This window comes from Phocoena phocoena, chromosome 2, assembly GCF_963924675.1.
Source record: "Phocoena phocoena chromosome 2, mPhoPho1.1, whole genome shotgun sequence".
NCBI classification, from domain to species: domain Eukaryota; kingdom Metazoa; phylum Chordata; class Mammalia; order Artiodactyla; family Phocoenidae; genus Phocoena; species Phocoena phocoena.
In genome coordinates, this window is record NC_089220.1 from 147,671,138 (window position 1) to 147,690,874 (window position 19,737).

General features: G+C 46.2%; 1 protein-coding gene across 1 annotated transcript in view; it reads right to left on the minus strand.

Moving 5' to 3' along the window:
• Positions 1–2,536: 2,536 nt before the first annotated feature.
• The window catches only part of LARP4B (La ribonucleoprotein 4B), a 56,080-nt gene continuing 38,879 nt past the window's right edge, over positions 2,537–19,737 (minus strand). The window contains exons 7-17 of the mRNA XM_065872187.1: positions 19,154–19,257; positions 17,684–17,794; positions 16,431–16,484; positions 16,139–16,348; positions 12,172–12,278; positions 11,366–11,617; positions 9,941–9,986; positions 7,142–7,306; positions 4,696–4,814; positions 4,484–4,592; positions 2,537–3,403 (exon numbers count right to left, since the gene is read on the minus strand). Coding sequence (XP_065728259.1) covers positions 3,131–3,403; positions 4,484–4,592; positions 4,696–4,814; positions 7,142–7,306; positions 9,941–9,986; positions 11,366–11,617; positions 12,172–12,278; positions 16,139–16,348; positions 16,431–16,484; positions 17,684–17,794; positions 19,154–19,257 — 1,550 coding nt within the window. The 3' untranslated portion in view covers positions 2,537–3,130. The remainder of the gene's footprint in view (positions 3,404–4,483; positions 4,593–4,695; positions 4,815–7,141; positions 7,307–9,940; positions 9,987–11,365; positions 11,618–12,171; positions 12,279–16,138; positions 16,349–16,430; positions 16,485–17,683; positions 17,795–19,153; positions 19,258–19,737) is intronic.

Genomic DNA, 19,737 nt, shown 5'->3' on the forward strand with positions numbered 1-19,737 from the left:
TTACCAATAGTTTACACATAAGCTTGATTCCAGTCTTAATGAAAAGAAATAGAACAGAAATAAAAGCCCTGGCGAGGCGTCCGCGTCACTGCCCTCCTGCGAGCTGGTGCCGTGGCCGCTCCTTCAGGCCGATTGTCCGCCGCTCCCCGCGGACGCAGATGCAGACACGGGTCGTACCTGCCCCTGAGGCCCGCGAGGCCCCAGACTGGCCTCCACACGGCACCGTGGTGGCCCTGACCATGTGGCAACTTGACAGGTTTCTTGCCACCACTAGTGACAACCAGTGATGCAGTTACAAGAGGGCCTGATCAGAAACATGATGACACGGACTCTTAAAAATCAACGACTTTTCTTGAATTCATGTTTGGTGAAACGGGGCTGGGTTCTCATTCTTATCTCTCCAAATGACAAGTATCATCACACAATTGTCCAAGTTAAAATGCCATTTGTGATGCTGTGTCTCTGACTCTGTACCTTGAGGTACTGCCAGGGGAAAGGAAAGAGTTATATTTTACACGGACGAAGCCAGACACCAGCTGTGCATGGCGGGGCTGCCCGTGGGCTGGTGCCACAGCTTCCCACTGTGCACCCCCTGTGCTTTTCTGAGTGGAAAACCTCAGGAATATCAGAAAGGTGGAGGTTGGGGGACATTATATAGCTCTTTGGCATATCGCCCTTGCTTAATTAAAAAAAAATGCTATAAAAATCACATCAGAGTGAAGTCTTAACTCGGCTGCGGGAGCATAGGCCTCATGTGCCCGGCCGGCCATGCCACCTGGCTGGGCCCGGCTGCCGTCACGGTCACCTTCATCCCAGCTGCACGCACAGCTCCACCCTGGTCACACAAAGGGCGGACAGCACAGCTGGCCCCCCACACCTGCCTCCAGGGAAAGGATCTGCCACTATTAAAAACCAGTGTCTGGGCTGCACAGGGTTTGGGATTCGGGGATGGTGCTGACAGCATCGCTCCCTCCTCCAGCAGAGACCGCCATGTCATGGGATCCCGGGGGCTCAGAGCTGGCCTTTCCAGCTCCTTCTACAGTACTCATTAGTTTGGGTGTAAGAGGTCAATTATTTCTGATTTTTTCAGTCAGCAATTTCAAAACTACAAAGAAATTAATTCCCCTGTTCCTTTTAACAGGCATTTGCAGATAGGAACGCTGTGTGGGTGTCCAGGTATTTGAATAAAGACGCTGCTCTGAAGGAGATGGGCTTGTTTTCCTCTGGCAGGCAGATTATGCCTATTAGCTATTTGTAATTTTAAGTAGATTATTTTTTACTTTCACTTGAAGACCCTGCCAGTTTCCACTTTCCAGATTATACCTCAAAAACCCTTTCAACATTAGCTGTGATTAGTACATACTTACATATGTTTAAGAAGAGCATGAAAATATTCGAACGTTTTAGTAAAACTTTCCATCTCCCTTTCACAGCAGCAAAGAGGCAGAATCAGTTCAGCACACCAGTATAAGAGAAAAAGAAAAAACCTCAACAAATTAAAATAATATTCAAACCACAACACTGAGTTTATCTACATCCAGGTCAATAGCAACATTTATAATATATCAATTTTTATCAGCTTTTTCTCTTTAGGGTACCTTTTTAATATGTTCTGATTATTTACAACTGTACAAGCAAAGCACACACGCCCAAGTGCACATATTTAATACAGTATCGACTATTTGCATTTACAGGATTTTTCAACAGTCTGAAAAAAGATCAACTGTGTAAGATCTTCCAGGTAAATTACAAACATGACTGCTTGCTCTTCCTACAGTGCTTACCCAGTAACACCGTGACAGCAGACCCCACTCACGCCAACACAGGCCGGTCTCAGGAACTCTAAGCTGTCATATACAAAAGTTAAGGCAAAGTCATTTTCAAGTTTAAATAAAATTCAAGTCTTTAAATATTGGATGGAAATAATCTCTTTTTTAAAAAGAAAAAACCTTAGTCTTGTTAAATAACATTTTGTGGAATAAACTGTATGGTTACATTTAGCAGGAAATATTCTTATTTTAATGTCTGCTGCTTAGAATACTTAAAGAAAAAATTTAGGCATTTTAAAACAAAATAATTTATGTTTATTATCAACTGCTAGCTTTAGTGCATGCGTGTTCTTGGAGAGCAGCACTTAGAGAAGGGATCACAGACCCTGTCTTGGAGGTAAAGAGAGAGGAACTTGGATCCTCCAACACCAGAGGGCACCACAAACACCTTCTCCCACGATCTGTGTGCCGTGTGCAGAGGTTCGGAAAGGCACCCCGGGAGGGGTAAGGTGGGGCAGACTGGGGCAGACGAGGGAGCCGGGCTCCATGTCCTCCCCACCTGCTCTCGGGAGCAAAACATCAGGGTACAATTTCGTGGTAACATGTCAGTGGGCAACAAAGTTTATGTTCCATTTAAGTTCTATTCACAATGTGCTTTGAGTTTATCTTACATAACAGCCACTTGAGACTGGAGTGAGGAGCTGGTTACTTGCTGGCAGGACATCAGGACTCTCGGTGCTCTGCGGGGTTACTCTGCCCAGTGGACCAAAAATGGGCTCTACTTAAAAAATGCTAGAACCACTTGTTAGGCTTCTGAATGAAAGGACAACTCCCAGGCCAGCGTGTGGCGCCATTGGACCCCGTCCCTTCCCCAAGATACACTCACAGCATCGCCTCATGCCCTCAATTCCACGGTCCTCAGCCTCACCCGGCAGTCTGGACATCTCAGAGATACACACTTGCTAACCAGTTATTTTAAAAAATGAAGTAGCATAGTTCCGCTTAATTTAGAAAAACTCACTATATATATATATAGCTTGCACTCATAGCCACATGGAGGCTTAATAAAAAATATCAATTTGTTAGGATAAATGCATTTTCTATCCTGAAAAAAATCAGACTTATGCATCACCTCCAGTTAAGCACCAACCTAAAATAAGGTTTATATTAATTAAATCCTGAAAAATAGATTTTTTTCAAGAGGGGGGAAATCCGACTCATAGAAGAAAAATAACTTGCAGGCACCTTGTAGGCCTCTTCTACACTGCAAGCTCCTAACCAGCGGCTCACTCACATCCCGAGCAGGACAGTGCTTAGTTGTGGCGACCTCAGCTCCTCGAAGCCCTCCCAGACCTCGGCGCTCACTGAGGGGACCTGGGTGGGGGGCTCTGTTCTCTGTGCAGACGCCGCCCCGAGGCTGGGGGAGAGGGCCGGCGGCCTGGCGGTCTCCTCTGGTCTTTGGGTGGTCCTGGGCTGGACTTGGGGGCAGAGGGCTCTCTCTCGGCGAGCTTCTTGTCTTCCTTCCCACAACCAACAGTGTTTGGCTTTTGTTCTTTCTGGGGCTGCAACGGGGAAGATGGTGGCTCTCTATTCGTCCTCTGACAAATCTCTGCGTAGCTGGGTTTTCGCAATTCCTGGGAAACAGACACAGCTCTGGGATTATATGACAACATGCGAAAATAAGGTTCACTTGAGGTAGACGTAAAAAAAGGTTTCAACTGTAACCACATTCAAAATTATTTTAAATAAAGAATTCCTACATTTCAACAACTGAGGTTCCCCTACAGCACAACTTTCCCTCCAAGATACTCTAGAAATATCTTGTAAAAATGGTTAAAACTAGAAAAGGCATGGAGATGAAAAGTGCCGACTGAACTCTTTCCAGCCTCTGGCCTGTAATCACTTCTGAGCCACATACGAGCCTGAAAGGCGGCAGACAGCAGACACCCTAGAAAAACACAGAAGCAGCATCTGCTCTCCCTGCCAGACAATCTGCCTCGGCACAGAGCAGGCCTCCTGGACCCAGGAAGAGGTCCGGCTGTCACTTATGGGTGACCTTCAACAGCTGTCTCTGCAAAGCATTTGTACACACTGCAAACTACAGAGGGCTGGAGGTGTGGTTGCAGGAAAGTCAGAGGTAACAACAACAAAAAAGTAGGGTTTTCAGGTAAGTGGAAGCATGAAGGCTAAATGACAGATGAGGACATTTAGAAGGCTGTCACCTCCATCAACCATTTGTAACTTAAAAATAATTTTAACCTATAAAAAAGTTTTCTTTAAAGATTCAACCTAGCAGACAATAAGGGTTTAACTCCCAAATCTAAACGATAAAGGCCCACCCAAGATCAAACTAGGGACAACACAAATCAGAATTTAAAAAGCTGGACTGAGCGCCCAGGGGAGGAGAGAGGAAGAGGAGCTGGCGGTAGGCCTGTGTGGACCCGGGCGGGGTGGGAGGTGGGCGTCCCTCTGATCCACCCTTGGACCACCCTAAGTCCTAGGGGCACAGGAACTGGAAGCTGTGGCTCCTCGGGCGACAGCCTCACTCTACTGACCCTGAACAAGATGACCCACGGCTGCAGGGACGACGAACAGCCAGATCGGTTAGTTACAATCATCAGCAAATGCCCAGGGTACCCTGCACAGAAAGCGCAGTGTGCACACAGGCGGCCACTGCTCCAGGGAGCCCCTCCACATCCTTGCCCCCGACATACCGAGACGGCGCCGTCCACCTGCACCGATTTACTTGCAGTCGTGCTCAGGGTGGGAGGAGGTCTGTCCACACTCGGGGTTTCCTTCTGCTTCTCCACCACCTTGGGATCCCTGGAAAGACGCCACCAGGCAGACACGTGAACATCCGGGCCCCGCGGGCAGCCCCGCAGTGAGCACAGCACGGGGTGCGGGCATCAGGTGCAGGTGGACTTACTCGGGCGGGTGGGCAGGGGAGGGGGCACGCTCGCAGGCTGTGGACACGGCACAGGGCACTGAGGGCTCTCGGGGGGGCACCGTGGGGAGAGTGTTCGTGCTTGCGTCTGCGTTCAGGCTCTGAAACCATCAAAAACAGTTTATCACCGCATAGAGGCACGTCCATCAGATCTTTCTCAATGATCTTAAACATACACCGATGGTACCGGCTTCGCCGTCCTCCTGGGAGCAAGGGTGGGCCAGCCCGGAGTACAACTGGACACACTGTGGCCGGGAAGCAGCCCCCGGTCTCCCCTTCCTCTTGGCAGACATCTCACCGATCTGAGGCCTCCCTCTGTGCATGAGCACGATTGCCTGCAAGCCTGCTTTCCCACCTGAACAGGTACTGAAACCTCCACCCATCTGACACCCCAGTGCCCAGCACCGCCTGGCACGTGATCTGTGAATGTAGAGTCCCCAGCACAATCCAGTACGGCTCACCCGTTTTTACAGGGAAAACCAACAAGGTTACAGCTCCATCCCAATAAACCTGAGTGCCTTGAGGGGTGCAGGTGCTGACATCAGTTCCCACCTGAATTCACCAGCAGCCCCTGAAAGCAGTGTGTTAACTCTCCTGATTTAACAGGGAACGAAACTGAGGCTTAGTCTGTTTAAGGCAAACACCTGGAGAATGCCAGCCCCATGAGCAGTAACCACTCACACATGTAGCCTTCTGTTAATTAACAACAACAAAAAAAAGGCAGCAGAGCAAATAAAGAACTGGAAGGGAGACTAACTGCAAACAAGCGTTTTCTCAAAATCTCACTTTTCAAAGCAGATAAAAAGTTCAGAAGTAAGAGGTTCTGGAGGGAGTGAGATGGAGGGAATAGCACTGCCCCCCACCATGGGGCGAGGGTGGTGGTGATGGAGACATGGGGCCCCTGAGAACCATCACCTCTCACGATTTTGTGCTCAAGGCTGGTGGAAACACAGGCATGGAAAACACCTCCTCCTTGTAAAAGCTCCCTCACGTCCAGAGCACGCCCGAGACCGCCCCCCTCCCGTCGGAGGCCTCCCAGGGCCCCACAGAGCCGCCGAGCACTTCACCAAGAAGCAGGGACACAGTCTCTTCCACTTGGAATTGGGCTCAGGCTTCTTAAAAGTAGCAATTCTCGGGCTTCCCTGGTGGCGCAGTGGTTGAGAGTCCGGCTGCCGATGCAGGGGACACAGGTTCGTGCCCCAGCCCGGGAAGCTCCCACATGCCGTGGAGCGCCTGGGCCCGTGTGAGCCATGGCCGCTGAGCCTGCGAGTCTGGAGCCTGTGCTCCGCAACGGGAGAGGCCCGCGTACCGCAAAAAAAAAAAAAAAAAAAAAAAAAAAAGTAGCAATTCTCTCTTCAAAATAGATTTTACACAAAATCACAATGTAAAAAACAGTAAAAATTAAAAACAACAACAACAAAATACTGTTTTTGAAATGGGGTGGAGGCCTGCTTGTTCTCTTCCCCTGCCCATCCCCAAGGGGAGTAAGGTCAGGGTGAAGCCAGGACTCAGGGTCTCTAACATCATTCCATGGGGCACTGATAACTCAGAATTTAAGACTGACAATAACGCACAAGACATGTCACATTTAATAAGTGCTTCTCTCTCCAAAATACAGGGTCTTGGAATCCTCTCAACCTTGAAGGCTAAAAATGGGAGCAGTAACCACACACTAGTATGAAGACAACTAAAGACCTGGCTTTATAAATCCCACCATGACCCCGCCTGGTACTGAGGGGCGACCCCACCCCTGTGGGGGCTCTGCAGGTGTAGACGGTCTGGACACGGTCTGCAGGGCAGTGCCTTCCCCAACCCAGAGGCCAGGGGTTCTGACTCCTTAGGTCTTCGAGCAGTAGGCAGGGTGCTGGTGGGTGGGTTCCCACTGGAGAAAGACACAGTGGGTGGCCGTGGTGGAGCGCCAGGGTGAGAACTCAGCAGGCGCTGGATGAGGCATTCTGGCCACCTCTGCCCTGGTCTGCTTGTCGACTGCAGCAGGGCCACGGGGAGCCCCCGGGCTCTTGCAGCACTTGCTGATTCCCGGGATGTAATCACTGCAGAGGCATGAATACCACAGAGCTCGACGACAGCCACCCATAATATAAAGTTGCTCTGGGCTTCTGGTTATTCATGTAGATTATTAAAAACATGTTACTTCTGGTATAATTCAGATTTTTCTTTTTTATTCTGCTGACTTGTAAAATAAAAGCAGATCGTGAATAGCAAGAATAAAAATGCAACCTGAGTTTCTGGGTGAGTGAGTGTCTGTACAGCACACCAGTGCAGGGCTCCACCTCTGACCGTACCACTCAAAACCTATGTGGCCTCTGCAATCACTTATCCTCATAAACCTCTTCCGCATGTGAAAAAAGCACACATGTAAAGAGCGGGACGCCAGCGGTGAGTGAGCATCAGGCTTGGGATAGCTTACCCTTTCTTTGGACGATCCTGTGAGCAAGCCAGACAGCCTGTTCTCAAACAAGTCCTCCGTCTTCAAATGCCCCGCCGCCCCAGGCAGTGGGGGGAAGCTGGAGAGGCCTAATTCAAAGCTCGGGGAGGGCGGCCTGGGTGGTGTTGGAGACTGAGTCTGACTCCTCTGAAAGAGAAGAACACCGTGGAGTCGCCCTGGGGCGGCTGGGTAGGAGGGGCTCAGAAATACCGCAGGTGAGCGATGCAAACACTCGCTCCCTAGTCTTCGAAGGTCCACACCTGTCTGGAGAAACGGATGGCCAATCCAACCCCGCCGACTTGGTCACCTATCAAAGGTCATCTGTCAGGCAACTTCGACCATGAGAGCAGAGCTGAAAAGACGAAACCTCAGGGCTGCTCCTGGCCACGGTCAAACACGCCAGTAAGAGCTGCGTGTGTAGGACACCCAGACCCCCGGCAGCCGACAGAGACCAGTGGGGCACAGCAAAGTGACAGACGCACAAGAGCCTAAGTCTCGACATTAAACTTATTCACCTCCAGACAAGTTTTGTGTTATCGCAGCAGAGTCTGTGATCTAAGTCATAAAAGAGAAAGTAAAAGAAAACAAAAGCCACTCTCTCAACTCTGTACAACTTACGTAAAAAATTTCACAAAGATTTCCATTAAAAAAAGTTTAACAAAAAAGGGAGGGGGCTTCAGTTATCTGAAAATTAACTTACTGAAACACCTTCTATTTTTAAAAGGGAGGGGCTTCAGTTACCTGAAAATTAACTTACTGAAACACCTTATATTTTTAGATCAGTATGTAAAAGCATGATTTAATATGAGACTGTTATCACATTCCCTGACTTCAAAAAAGTAAGTAAACTCAGCAAAATAATACCCAAGTAAAACTTATAAGCCAAAGAGAAAGGCAGGAGTCTCAGAAGAAAGGCAGTGATATACTTTTATTGAAACACTTTTAGTCAACCTGCTAGGTAGGAGTCATTCTGTAACATCCAGTTCCTTGGCTGAAACAGACAAGGAACAGAACGGGGAAATGAGTTTGTATTAGGTAGAACACAGGCATTTTTAGTTGAATGGTGGGCTACTTGGACTGGAAGCAATGCTCTCGTGGGGCTCACTTAACTTGAAAGGCCAAGATTTCCCAGAAACTTATACCAACTGGAAGATTATCCCTACAGAAGTAAAATCTACAGAAGATCTGTTACAGCTCAAGTGAGAGCAGGTTAAGGATGAAATCGGATCCACGCTGAGCACAGCCCACCTCTCCTTTGGGCCTCCTGCTGCATGTCTTCTCCTTGGCGTAGGTGTCTGAGGGCTGCCTACCTTGCTCGTGTGTGTGCCCTCTGAACCAGGCTGCACAGGTAGCCATGTGGCTACAGCGTGCCCTGTAGTTCAGCATGCTCTAGGTTATGCTCATCTCAAAACAATTTTTAGAGGCTTTATTTTAAACATCTGCATGTTTCTGAGGTGAGCCCAGCTTTTCAGAAGATAAGCGTTTCTAGGAAGAAAGACCTGACAAAAAATTGACTAAGTATCAACTTTCAGGAAGAAAAGAGGCAATGTTTAACGTTTTTAGGGTCTGAATGGCTTAAGGCAAGGCATGAATGTCAAGCCCTGGTCCCGAGGGCGTGGCCAGGCCACCTGCTCACACATCTGCGACCTGCCCCCAAGCTTCTCAGGTGTTCAGAACACCCAGTGCAGCAATGGGCTCACTGTCGAGTACACACACCTGAGCCACATGTGTGGGCATCTGAGTGGTTCCAGGTATGAACACGCAGATCAGGAACACAGAACAGGATGAAATGGAAATGGCAATAGGAAAACATTTCACCTTTGCAGGTAATGCAGTGACTGGGGGCAATGATTCCTGCAGGGTAACTAGTACCTGAAGAGATAGTCAGATGCCTGTCTTGTTAGTCCAAATAACAGGAATTCATGCATTCCAACTGGAACTAACTGATATAAACTGCCTTACCATAGGGTCACCAAAAACTAGACTGAACTGACCAACATGGTAAAATTAGGGTGTTCATTTACTACCAATTTGCACTTTCTAAGTTCTAGGCAAATACAGTAATGAGAATGTACACACTCAATGGCTTGGGGTCCAGACCAAGAACTGTCTCAAGGCCTTTTCCAGGCCCTGAATGTGGAGCTCTACGAGAGCCCACGTCTACATGCACACCGCCCACGCTCTCCCCTCATCAGAGCCCTGCAGAGCACCACCCAGAGGGGGAGCTGGTCAATCACCCTAAGCAGACACAACCACATCTCCTATACTTACTTACCACTCACATAAACCCATCACTTATTTTGGGTTTGTCCTGACCGTAAGTTACATGCAGCAAAAATCAACAATGCTTTCTACACAGTGGATACAGAGTAAAATATTTTGAATGAAAAATACTGATGAGCTAATTCCTACGTGAGAGAAGTTTATTCTGCTTGTCCACTCTCGTGATTCCGGTAATTTCAAAGTACACTACCTGGTCACCCACACAGAAAGCACTCATCTGGACAAGTGTAAACAGACCACATATATGCATGATGCACTCCTGGGTGCACCTATGTGCCGCATAGGACACACAGGTGCCAGCAGTTCCTCAGGAAACCAGCCACCACCACCTCCTCTTTAGAGCATCAAAACAAGGTCTATTATCACCTAGCGGACACCACATTACGAGAAAATCTCTTTTGAAAAGCTCCTTCTCACATCTTAATTAAATCTCAGGTTTGTTTAGTGTAAGCTAGGTTTAAACATCTTGTGAAAGTGGCACAGGCCTGATGTACTCACTGTGAACTTCTCCTCCCGTTTCTTCCGGTAACCAAAGGAATTTTTCCTAGAGGAGAGGAAAGCAGAAGACTGTTAACTTTTCCCATTTGAAACATAATTTCACTGAGCACAGTATGTGCAGACACATTCAGTCTTCATGACTTTGTAATCTTTTATAGAGACTTTTGATTTTAAAATCCCAACCTTAAGAAGTGTAAGCAAAACAAAAAAAAATTTATAGTAAAGAAGTAAAATTGAGGTCTAGATAGGTAAAGAAAATATTTATTGAAGGAATTTTCCCATTTAGAATTTTTGTTACGATATGAACATTTGAATATCCATTCAGTTGGAGTGGCAAGATATGTAAAGTGTGACACTGAGCTATAAAGGTGAATTGTTAAAAAATGGTAATGACAATCTATCCAATTTATCATCAAAAGGAAAAGCTCCCAAGTAGCCTAGTCCACTCCTGCACCCCTGGCCCTCACTCCAGTGAACCACATGGGGTTTCTGAGCGCCAAGCACTTCCTCTCCCCATCTGCCAGCCTTCCACTCCACAGTTCCTGAGGCACATTTCCAACATCCAGAGTCTGACCCGCCAGCATTGGCGCCGTTCCCTGCACAGCAGCTTAAACCGCAGCAACAACCCCACCTACTTAGTGGATGTCACGGCAGGCCCAAAGGCACCAAGACACTTCACTGCCCGGACGGGCTTCCGTGGCCTAACAGTTCACACATTAATTCCCATTTATAATTTCATTTTTATTTATTTACCCTTTGTCATTTCAGCTGAACGCAAAGACTCCCTAAGGGCCCGTATTATGTAAGTTGAAAAGGAATTTAGAAATAATCTTGACCAATTCCACCCCTGATGGGCCCAGCAAGGCCTGACTGCGAAGACGGAGCCGCATGGGGTCCCTCCCGCTCCCACCGCACCGGGAGCACACACCCCCCGCCAGAAGGAGCTCCTGGAGGCAGACCATGTCCTCCGTACATAATACTCAGAAAAGCAGTCTTCACTTACAGGTTTCAAAGTGGGTTTACAACAGGAAAAGCTTATGGAGGCTGAGCCCACGCTAGATACGCTAGATGTGTGCTGGAGCGCACGTCCTTCCTGACATGCCACCGGGGGGGCGGGGGGGGGGGGCAGGCTGTCCGTTCAGCTCTCCACACATAATGACTGTGACCCAAGGCAGCCTGGCCCACCCTCAGTTCCCACTGAACAGTGTCCTGTTACCACAAAGATGGAACTGGTCAAGTCTCTGCTCTAAAAGTAACACCCCTGAGTAATTATATAAAACCTTGGATGGTTACAGCCTTCCATTTGATTTTCTGTGATGGACTTGAAAATAATGATTATAAAACACATCTGAATTAATGGAATCTGACACTACGAATAGTTTCTAAGTACACAGTACCTGTCCAAATGAAATTGTGAACACTCACCTCCCTCTACCTAAGCCCGGAGAGGACTCGAGGCTGCTCTGTTCCACCCGCCCGGGCCCCGCGTCTCTCTTGGCGTAGACTGGAGGGTTCTGTAGCCGAGCTCGAGGCTGACCCGTCTGCCTCGTTTGTGGGCTCCGCACACCGTTCATCAACCGGTCCGCAGTGAAGTTAAATATCGAAGGACTTTCTAACAGCCCGGGCCCTCTCTCTGCACTGGGAATGGCATGGCGCAGATGAGATTTACTAGGATTCCTGTAAATAAAATGTTTGTATACGCTCAGTTCTAAAATGATCATGGCATTATGAAAAGAGCATGCTAATGCAGAAATGGCTAAGCTAAAATGTGCTTTCTTTTTAGGAAAAATATTAAAAATGTTACTTAGAATAGTTAGTTCATAATATGTCTGATAATGCAAATCTAAATGCAGTATGGACGTTCTGCTGGGCTGTAGCCCAGGTCTAAATTAAAAGCAGGCACATGCAGATGCAAGCTGTCCCAGAAGCCTTTGTCTCACGAGTCTACCCTCTACGTAGGCGTTGCAACACGCATTTCAGGCTTTAATGCTCACAGAATGGAATTCCACACCTTGAGTCGTTTTACTCCTGGTGGACATTACTGGTGGTCAAATCTACCATTAGCCAGCACAGAACAGCCTCTTCACTTAGTGTGACTCACCCAAATGGTGAGAATGACGGAGGTTTAACACATTTGCTTTTGCTTTGCTTTGAAAATATACAATGTGGCAGCGACCTCTTGTTACAAACCCTGGGGAAATAGCAGCCTTTCAACCCCTCACGGGACTTGCCTGCTCCTTGGAGGGTATTGTCTGAGTGAAGTCAGAGGAGATGCTGCAGGTTTGAAGGCTGGAGACGTGAACCCATTTATAAATCCAGTATTTGGAAATGGCGTTACCTAGATTCATTAAAAACAAACAGACTTCAGGCTGGTTAACACTGGTCGCTGACATTCCATGTCATACTTGCAGTGCTTGCCGTGGAGAAGAGCACTGGGTAGAACTACTGCTAATGGCCAAGACTTCTTGATCCAGGCTGGGGCCGAGACCTCACAACAGCCCCATGAGGAAGCCGCCTCACACGTGTGGAGAGAAGCGTCTGCCCCCACCCCGCCTCGCCCGGTGCTGAGTACAGGCTGAGCACGCGATCCCACACTCTCAGCCCAGTGCCCGGACTGACACCCACGATGTGCCGACATCAAGTCAACAACTCTTCATTCCTGATGACTTCAATAAAATCCATCAAAGCTCTCAATCTTGGGGGCATTTAGGGATCTATTTCACAATCACAGCCTTTGAGAGTGCCCTTTTAGCCTCACCTGCATGCAAGTCTTGCTGAGTATCACGATATTTTCAGGTCATTAACAATTATGTCCCAAGTCACAATTTATGGGGATATACTTCATAAACATATACTGACATATATGTCAGAAGAAAATTAAACAGGGTCACAGTGCCCTTAAAAGATACAATCCTAAATATAATCTTAAAACATTAAAAAAATTAAGTACAGAATTTTAAATATCAGCCAACTACTAAAAAATCTAGTCACAACAAAAAAAAGATAGAACTTAGTGTTGAAATAGTTTTTAAAAATCATGAAAAGAGCGATCACTCCTGTTTTCTGGATTCTGAACATGTGGTTTCACACAATTTCTGTATAAACAACATTCCCTGATGGATTCAAAGGCATTTAACTCCTTGGTGCCATCCAGTTCCGACCTTACATTTTCACTAAATTGAGAGATACAAATAGGCCACTCCTTGTTTGGGGAAAAGGAAAAGACAAAAAGCCGGCAATTCCTCTTGACTAGAGCTAACCAAAAGCTGTAATAGGATGATTAAAAACAGCTTTAAGACCAAAACAAATCATTCCAAATTTTGAAAAAGAAAATGAAAGCAATAAAAGGGAAATGCTGAGGGAGAAAGATGCAGTTAAAACCGTGTTAGGGACTTCCCTGGTGGCACAGTGCTTAAGAATCTGCCTGCCAATGCAGGGGACAAAGGTTTGAGCCCTGGTCCAGGAAGATCTCACATGCCACAGAGCAACTAAGCCTGTGTACCACAACTACTGAGTCTGTGCTCCAGAGCCCAAGAGCCACAACCACTGAGCCCACGTGGCACAATTACTGAAGCTTGCACGCCTAGAGCCTGTGCTCCACAACAAGAGAAGCCACCACAATAAGAAGCCTGAGCACTGCAACGAAGAGTAGCTCCCGCTCGCTGCAACTAGAGAAAGCCCGAGCACAGCAACGAAGACCCAATGCAGCCAAAAATTAATAAATAACTAAGTAAATAAATAAATTTATTTAAAAAAAAAACCGTGTTAGGGACTTCCCTGGTGGCACAGTGCTTAAGAATCTGCCTGCCAATGCAGGGGACACGGGTTTGATCCCTGGTCCGGGAAGATCCCACATGCCGCGGAGCAACTAAGCCCGTGAGCCGCAACTACTGAAGCCCATGCACCTAGAGCCTGTGCTCAGTAACAAGAGAAGCCTCCACAATGAGAAGCCTGCACACAGCAATGAAGAGTAGCCCCTGCTCGTCACAACTAGGGAAAGCCCGCGCGCAGCAACGAAGACCCAATGCAGCCAAAAATAAATTAAAAAGCAACAAGAAAAAACCTCCAAAAAACTGTGTTAAGATCTCCAAAGCTCTTCTGAGGAACTACCATATATTCAGAAATACATCTATCACACCAGAACCAGAGTTTGAAGATCGTAAATCATGATAAGAACAATTGAGACGAATCATTTCATACCTGTAATTTTACATGTAAACCCTGGTATTTAAGTAATTTTGCTCAAGAGTTTAAAAATAAATTGGTTGCTAACACAGTAATTTAACACAACTTGCTGAGAATTAACAGGCCTCATCTTGTCACTTCTGCTCAAAATGACGCAGTCTGTTTTACAATGGGCCTCACGCGGCCCAGCCAGATCAAAGGAACCAGCTGCAGGCCAGACTACCACCCAGGAAGCGAGGGCCCCCACTTGGGACAGGGACAAATACGATTAAGAGAGATTAGAAAAACAAGCACAGCAGTGAGACTCCTTTGGAGGAATCATTCAACCAAGAATTGACGGATGCTATTCCCCTTGAAGATTTCCTTGCTCACGATACATTAACTACATGGCTCTCGGTACACTTCCACGGAACGTGGTGAGGATTTCAAAACAGCAGTGTGTTTTCTTACCATAAGGATTCACTCAACAGAGACGGAGCGCTACCTTGTGTGCTCACTGCTCTCGTCCCACACTGGCCCTGGGCTCCTGAGGGCTGTCCCTCATCCCCATCCATCCTCCTGGCCCTCATGCCTCAGGACACACTCAAGGCCTGGACGGTCTGGCCCTGACAGACCTTACCAACCTCCCCTCCCAGTCCCTGCTTCAGCTTCTGCTTTAGCTCAGAAATACTCGGAGAGTCACACAATTGTCGCCTGTCCGACATGTGTCTTTCCTGGACACGCATCTTGACATTCTGTGCAAAACAGGCACCAGGTACCCAGGTGCACCAATGCTCCCTCCCCCACGCCTGCCCTCTCATCATCAGTGGTCCCGACTATCCCCAGACTTGGCCACAGCCATACCTTCAGGGTTACTCAGTTCCTGCTCTTTGACCACAACTCTCCCCATGGCCCACCCTCCACAGAGCAGCCCTGATTCTCATATCCCGCTCCATCAGACTCCTGCAATCGCCAGACATGGCCCGCCAATCACGCTAACATCTACAGCAGCACAGCTGGAGAAAAGTGATGGATCCATTACACATCTATCGAGTCTAACCACAGGCCTTAAACAGGCCAAAATCTGTAAAAATCAATCACTCCAGCCAGCTGTAGGGCTGGTGTGAGAAATAAAGCTTATAAGACAGTACAGGCAGACCTCAGAGATACCATGGGTTCAGTTCCAGCAATAAAGCAAATGTTGCAATAAAGCAAGTCACACAAACTTTTTGGTTTCCCAGTGAGCATGAAAATTATGTTTACACTATCCTATTGTCTAAGTGTACAAAAGTATTATACCTTACAAAAACAATGTACACACCTTAATGAAAAAATACTTTATTGCTAAAACTGCTAATCATCCTCTGAGCCTTCAGTGAGTCTAAGATCACTGATGACCGATTACCATGACAAATATAATTATAATGAAAAAGTTTGAAATACTGTGAGAATTACCAAATGTGACACAGAGGCACAAAGTGAGCAAACACTGTTGGAAAAATGGCACCAAAAGACTTGCTCAATGCAGGGTTGCCAAAACGTGCAATTTGTAAAAAAAAGAAAACCAAAAAAACGGAGTACCTGCAGAGCGCAATAAAACGAGGCCTGTCTATATGTCTTCCACTTGTCCTGGATTGTTAGAAGCCTATTAAACACCCTTTTCTCCTTCAAACCATGTCCCGTTGGGTTCCCCTCTGTGCTCAGAAGGACCCCGGCTAGCCTACAACTCGTAATCACATTTTGGGTTTTTCTAGGGATTACACAGCTTAGGAAAGGAAATGCTAGACAGGAGGGGAGGCAAACCAGGCAAAGGATCGGGATCTCATTATTGGAAAGGTTTTTAAAATTTTACACAGTTCCATATTTATCTCTCAGTTAAACTGAAAATCCACCAGAGAACTTGAAGGCCTGTTTTACTATGGCAAACGGCATCCGTACTGGTTTCCCCTGTTAGAGGAAGATCTTATTCTCTAAAGCACCCAGTGTCTGCCACAGGGTTGTTGTCATAGAAGCTCCAGTGAAGCCAGGACTCACCAAGGGCGGATCAAGATAGCTATGTGTCGCTGACCATGTCTGGGGGGCGATCAGGCTGTAGAGAGGAAACTGCTGCTGGGGGCTGTAGACTGGAGGTAAGTAAAACGATGCGGTGTAGCGCTGCTGTGTGTAGAGGCTCATGTCCAGAGGTCTAAAGCCATTCTTTGGCAAAAATGTGTTTATAGCTATTGCCTTCGCTTTTATCCGTGCCTGTTTGAAAACATGTAAGTTTCTCTTAGAACACTTAAGGACACTGGTTTGCAGATAAAGTATAACCAATGGTCTTGCTTACCTTAATTGGTTTTCCTTGAAAAGTTTTGACTTCTTCTCGCAGATATTTGTAAGCCTGAAGACAAAATCATTCATAACACCATTGTGTTAATTTTATAAATAAGATGAACCTATAATTAATTCAGCACCTCAAATAAGCAATTATATAGTTAAAATATGGTGGATAGGACCTAGCACAGTGATTCTTAACCTTTTTGGGTCCCCCCAGATTCCTTAAAAGATCCTGATAAGAGCTATGGAGCCCCTATCCAAAATTCTCATTAATGTAATATAGTAAATTGACTATACATCAATAAAAAAGAAAAAAAAGGAAAAAAATTCTTATGACAGTATGTGTATAAAATTTTGTAAGTGTTAATAGAAACCATAAAAGCATCTCACAGATCATAGGCTAAGAATCCTTACCTGGGAAAACAATGGATACCAAGGTCCTAGTAATAACCCCAATATGAACTTGGAATTACAGTTTAGGAAATGAAAGGATTAGGATCGCAATATTCAAAAGTCATTATTTGTGAAGCTCCTGATTCTGCTCCAAATTCTCCTACATAACTCCAAAGGCTCTGACCCATGTGACTCAGCCTCAGGCCATATTCCCCACTCAGGTAAGGGGGGCTTGCACCTGCCCCACAGACCTGCCTTTTCTCACCTCCCATCACCTTGCTCCTCCTAGTCCTTCTTTCCCTTCCATCCAGTTAAGACCCATCTTTCAGATTCTCATTTCTCTCTTCTGAACCCACAGCAGCCTCAAACGTGTTAACGCCTCACACTCTACTGCCATTCCTTCACACAGGCTAGAGTTTCCCATGAATATGATGCTTCCTTCAAGGGCAGGGAGCCGTCTGAACTCCATGCCTCTCACAGAGCTTCTCAATGCCTTTTCAAGCACCTTGTAATACAAGGCTGCCCAGGGAAAGTTAGAATTAGGTTCAAACTTCCCAAACACTTTTCCAAATATTAAAACCTTTATCTGTACAGAGATAAGAAAAGAACCAGTTTTCCTAGGCTGCCTGTCTTACATGTCCTTAGAAAATAACGTCTATGCTTTTCACATCGCTACAAAACTGTCTACACATACACCTTTTTAGGTTTCTTCAACCTGATTTCCCTGCACCTTATGTTCACACTCAACACCACATGTGATCGTAATCTCCGTGCCCACGTTTAGTCCCACTATGTACTGACTGCTAAATACTGGTAAACTCTGTCCTTTGTGGCAGAACAGGGTGGGAGGTAAGGGGAGGAAGAGCTTACCTGTTGTGCATCTGCTTCTGTTTCAAATGTAATAAACCAATTATCATTATAGGCAAATTCACAGTTTATAAATCTTGGTAAGTTATCTCCTTTAAATAGTGCTTCTACTTCCTACAGAAAACAGAGAGGTTAGGAATTAATTCTCAACTATGCCATTGTTTGTCCTCACCAAAGAAACACGGTGCCCACTCTTAAGGACAGATGCCTAGAAGACAACCCCAGCACACCGAAGTCCAGGGCCCTCTCTCAAGGTGGCTGAGGAGTTCAGTGCGGCTTCCAGAATTAGGATCCCATTGTCACAGGAAATAAAATTCACAACCCACTGACAGCTTTCCTGACCCCTAAGAGACCCGAAACTACATTAATAGGAAAATATTTTATTTTACCAGTAGCCAATAACTACACAATTTGGAGGCAGAGAAAGGTAATTTAAGAAATCTAAAAATTAGCTGGCCTTTTGCTTCCAGCCAAGATGGACTACATTTACCCTCCCATATGAAATAATTACAAACAAAAGACAAAATATATGAAATAGCATTTTTCAGACAGTGGACCTCGGGCCATGCAAGACAGCAATCCCTGAGAGGGACAGGTACAGACAGGTCCTGGAGTGCCTGACTCACATATGGGGCTTCCAGGCCGTGGTGCCAGGAGGGTGGGCACAGGCCCAGCCCAAAGCTGCAGAAACAGCAACCTGGTGATGAGAGGTTTCCCCTAGAGCTCTCTGGGATCGGGGAGTATCTCCACCAGCCTGAGTGGAAAACAATCCTAACTCAGGACATCAGGTGGAGCTCTCAGGAAGCACCGCCCCAGGGGGAGGCCAGTCTGCTTCCACCAGTTCCAAGTCACTTAACTGAGCCTCGAAACAGAGCTCAAGAACATGCACAGAAAGGAATACAAAAACACTCTGTACCCAATAAAATAAAATCCAAAATGCCTGGCATCCATTCAAAATTTGCAAGGCGCACAAAGAAATAGAAAAATATGACTTATAATGAAAAAATCAACCAGTCAAATTAAACCCAGAAATGCACCAATACTGGCACGTCGGCTCAAATCAAGCACAGGTCACACTGGTGTTCACTGCATCCTTCTCATCGTGAAAATTTGTTTTGGAAAGTGATTTAACATAAAAATATGTTCTCTGTCTCAACTTGCTGGTTTACTATTCTTATTTTAAAATGAATAAATATTTAAACCTTTTCTCTTTCTAACTTCTAAATACTGAAGTTACCATAAACTCTCACTATTTTTTTCAGCGTGAAATGTGTAATGGAGTCCTGAGACCAAAAAGTTTGAGAACCACTCTTACAAATGAATCACACTGTAACTATCAGAGTGTGTAAATCTTGGGGAAAAAGTGTTACTGTACGTATTTCTGCTTTAAAATACATCTTCCAAAAACCACAGAAACAAACAAAACACCCACCCAAAAAAGTCCAAGTTTCCTTCAGAGGAGAAATGACTTACTTCTACAGGGGTGGATTCAGGTATTTCACGTAATATTACTATGCAACGATTCTGATTTGGCCTTACTTTTTCTCCCTTCTCATCCACTTGGACTAAAGGTAAAGCTGTAAAGAGAAGAGATATGGATGATACACAAATACTAAAACAAATCAACCATTTGCACTACATCGTGACCTAACGTAGATACTCTAGCGGGACGTGTTAGACTACATCGCCAGACGCGTTAAAGAAAGCCGTATACAATGGGAAAACTGTCAAAAGTCTTGATAGCTTAACACAAGCTATCCAAAAGGTTTTAGACCAATCTTGCACATTACAATTAGGGGCTCTGGGGAGCCCTGTGGGAGCTGTAACAGAGGTAACGCTATGACACAGGTTCTCCATAGCTCAAACAACTCCAAGTCGGTCACAATGCAGGGCTAAAGACTTTCTCTTTCTACAAGTCCCCAAAACAAGACACTTTCCTGTCTCCTTACGACTTAATTTTGAACTCACAGAAGTTGTCAAGCACCCTTCACTCAGCCTTCCCTAACGATGGATCTTACACAACCACAATCCACCATCGAAACAAGGGTCAACGCTGC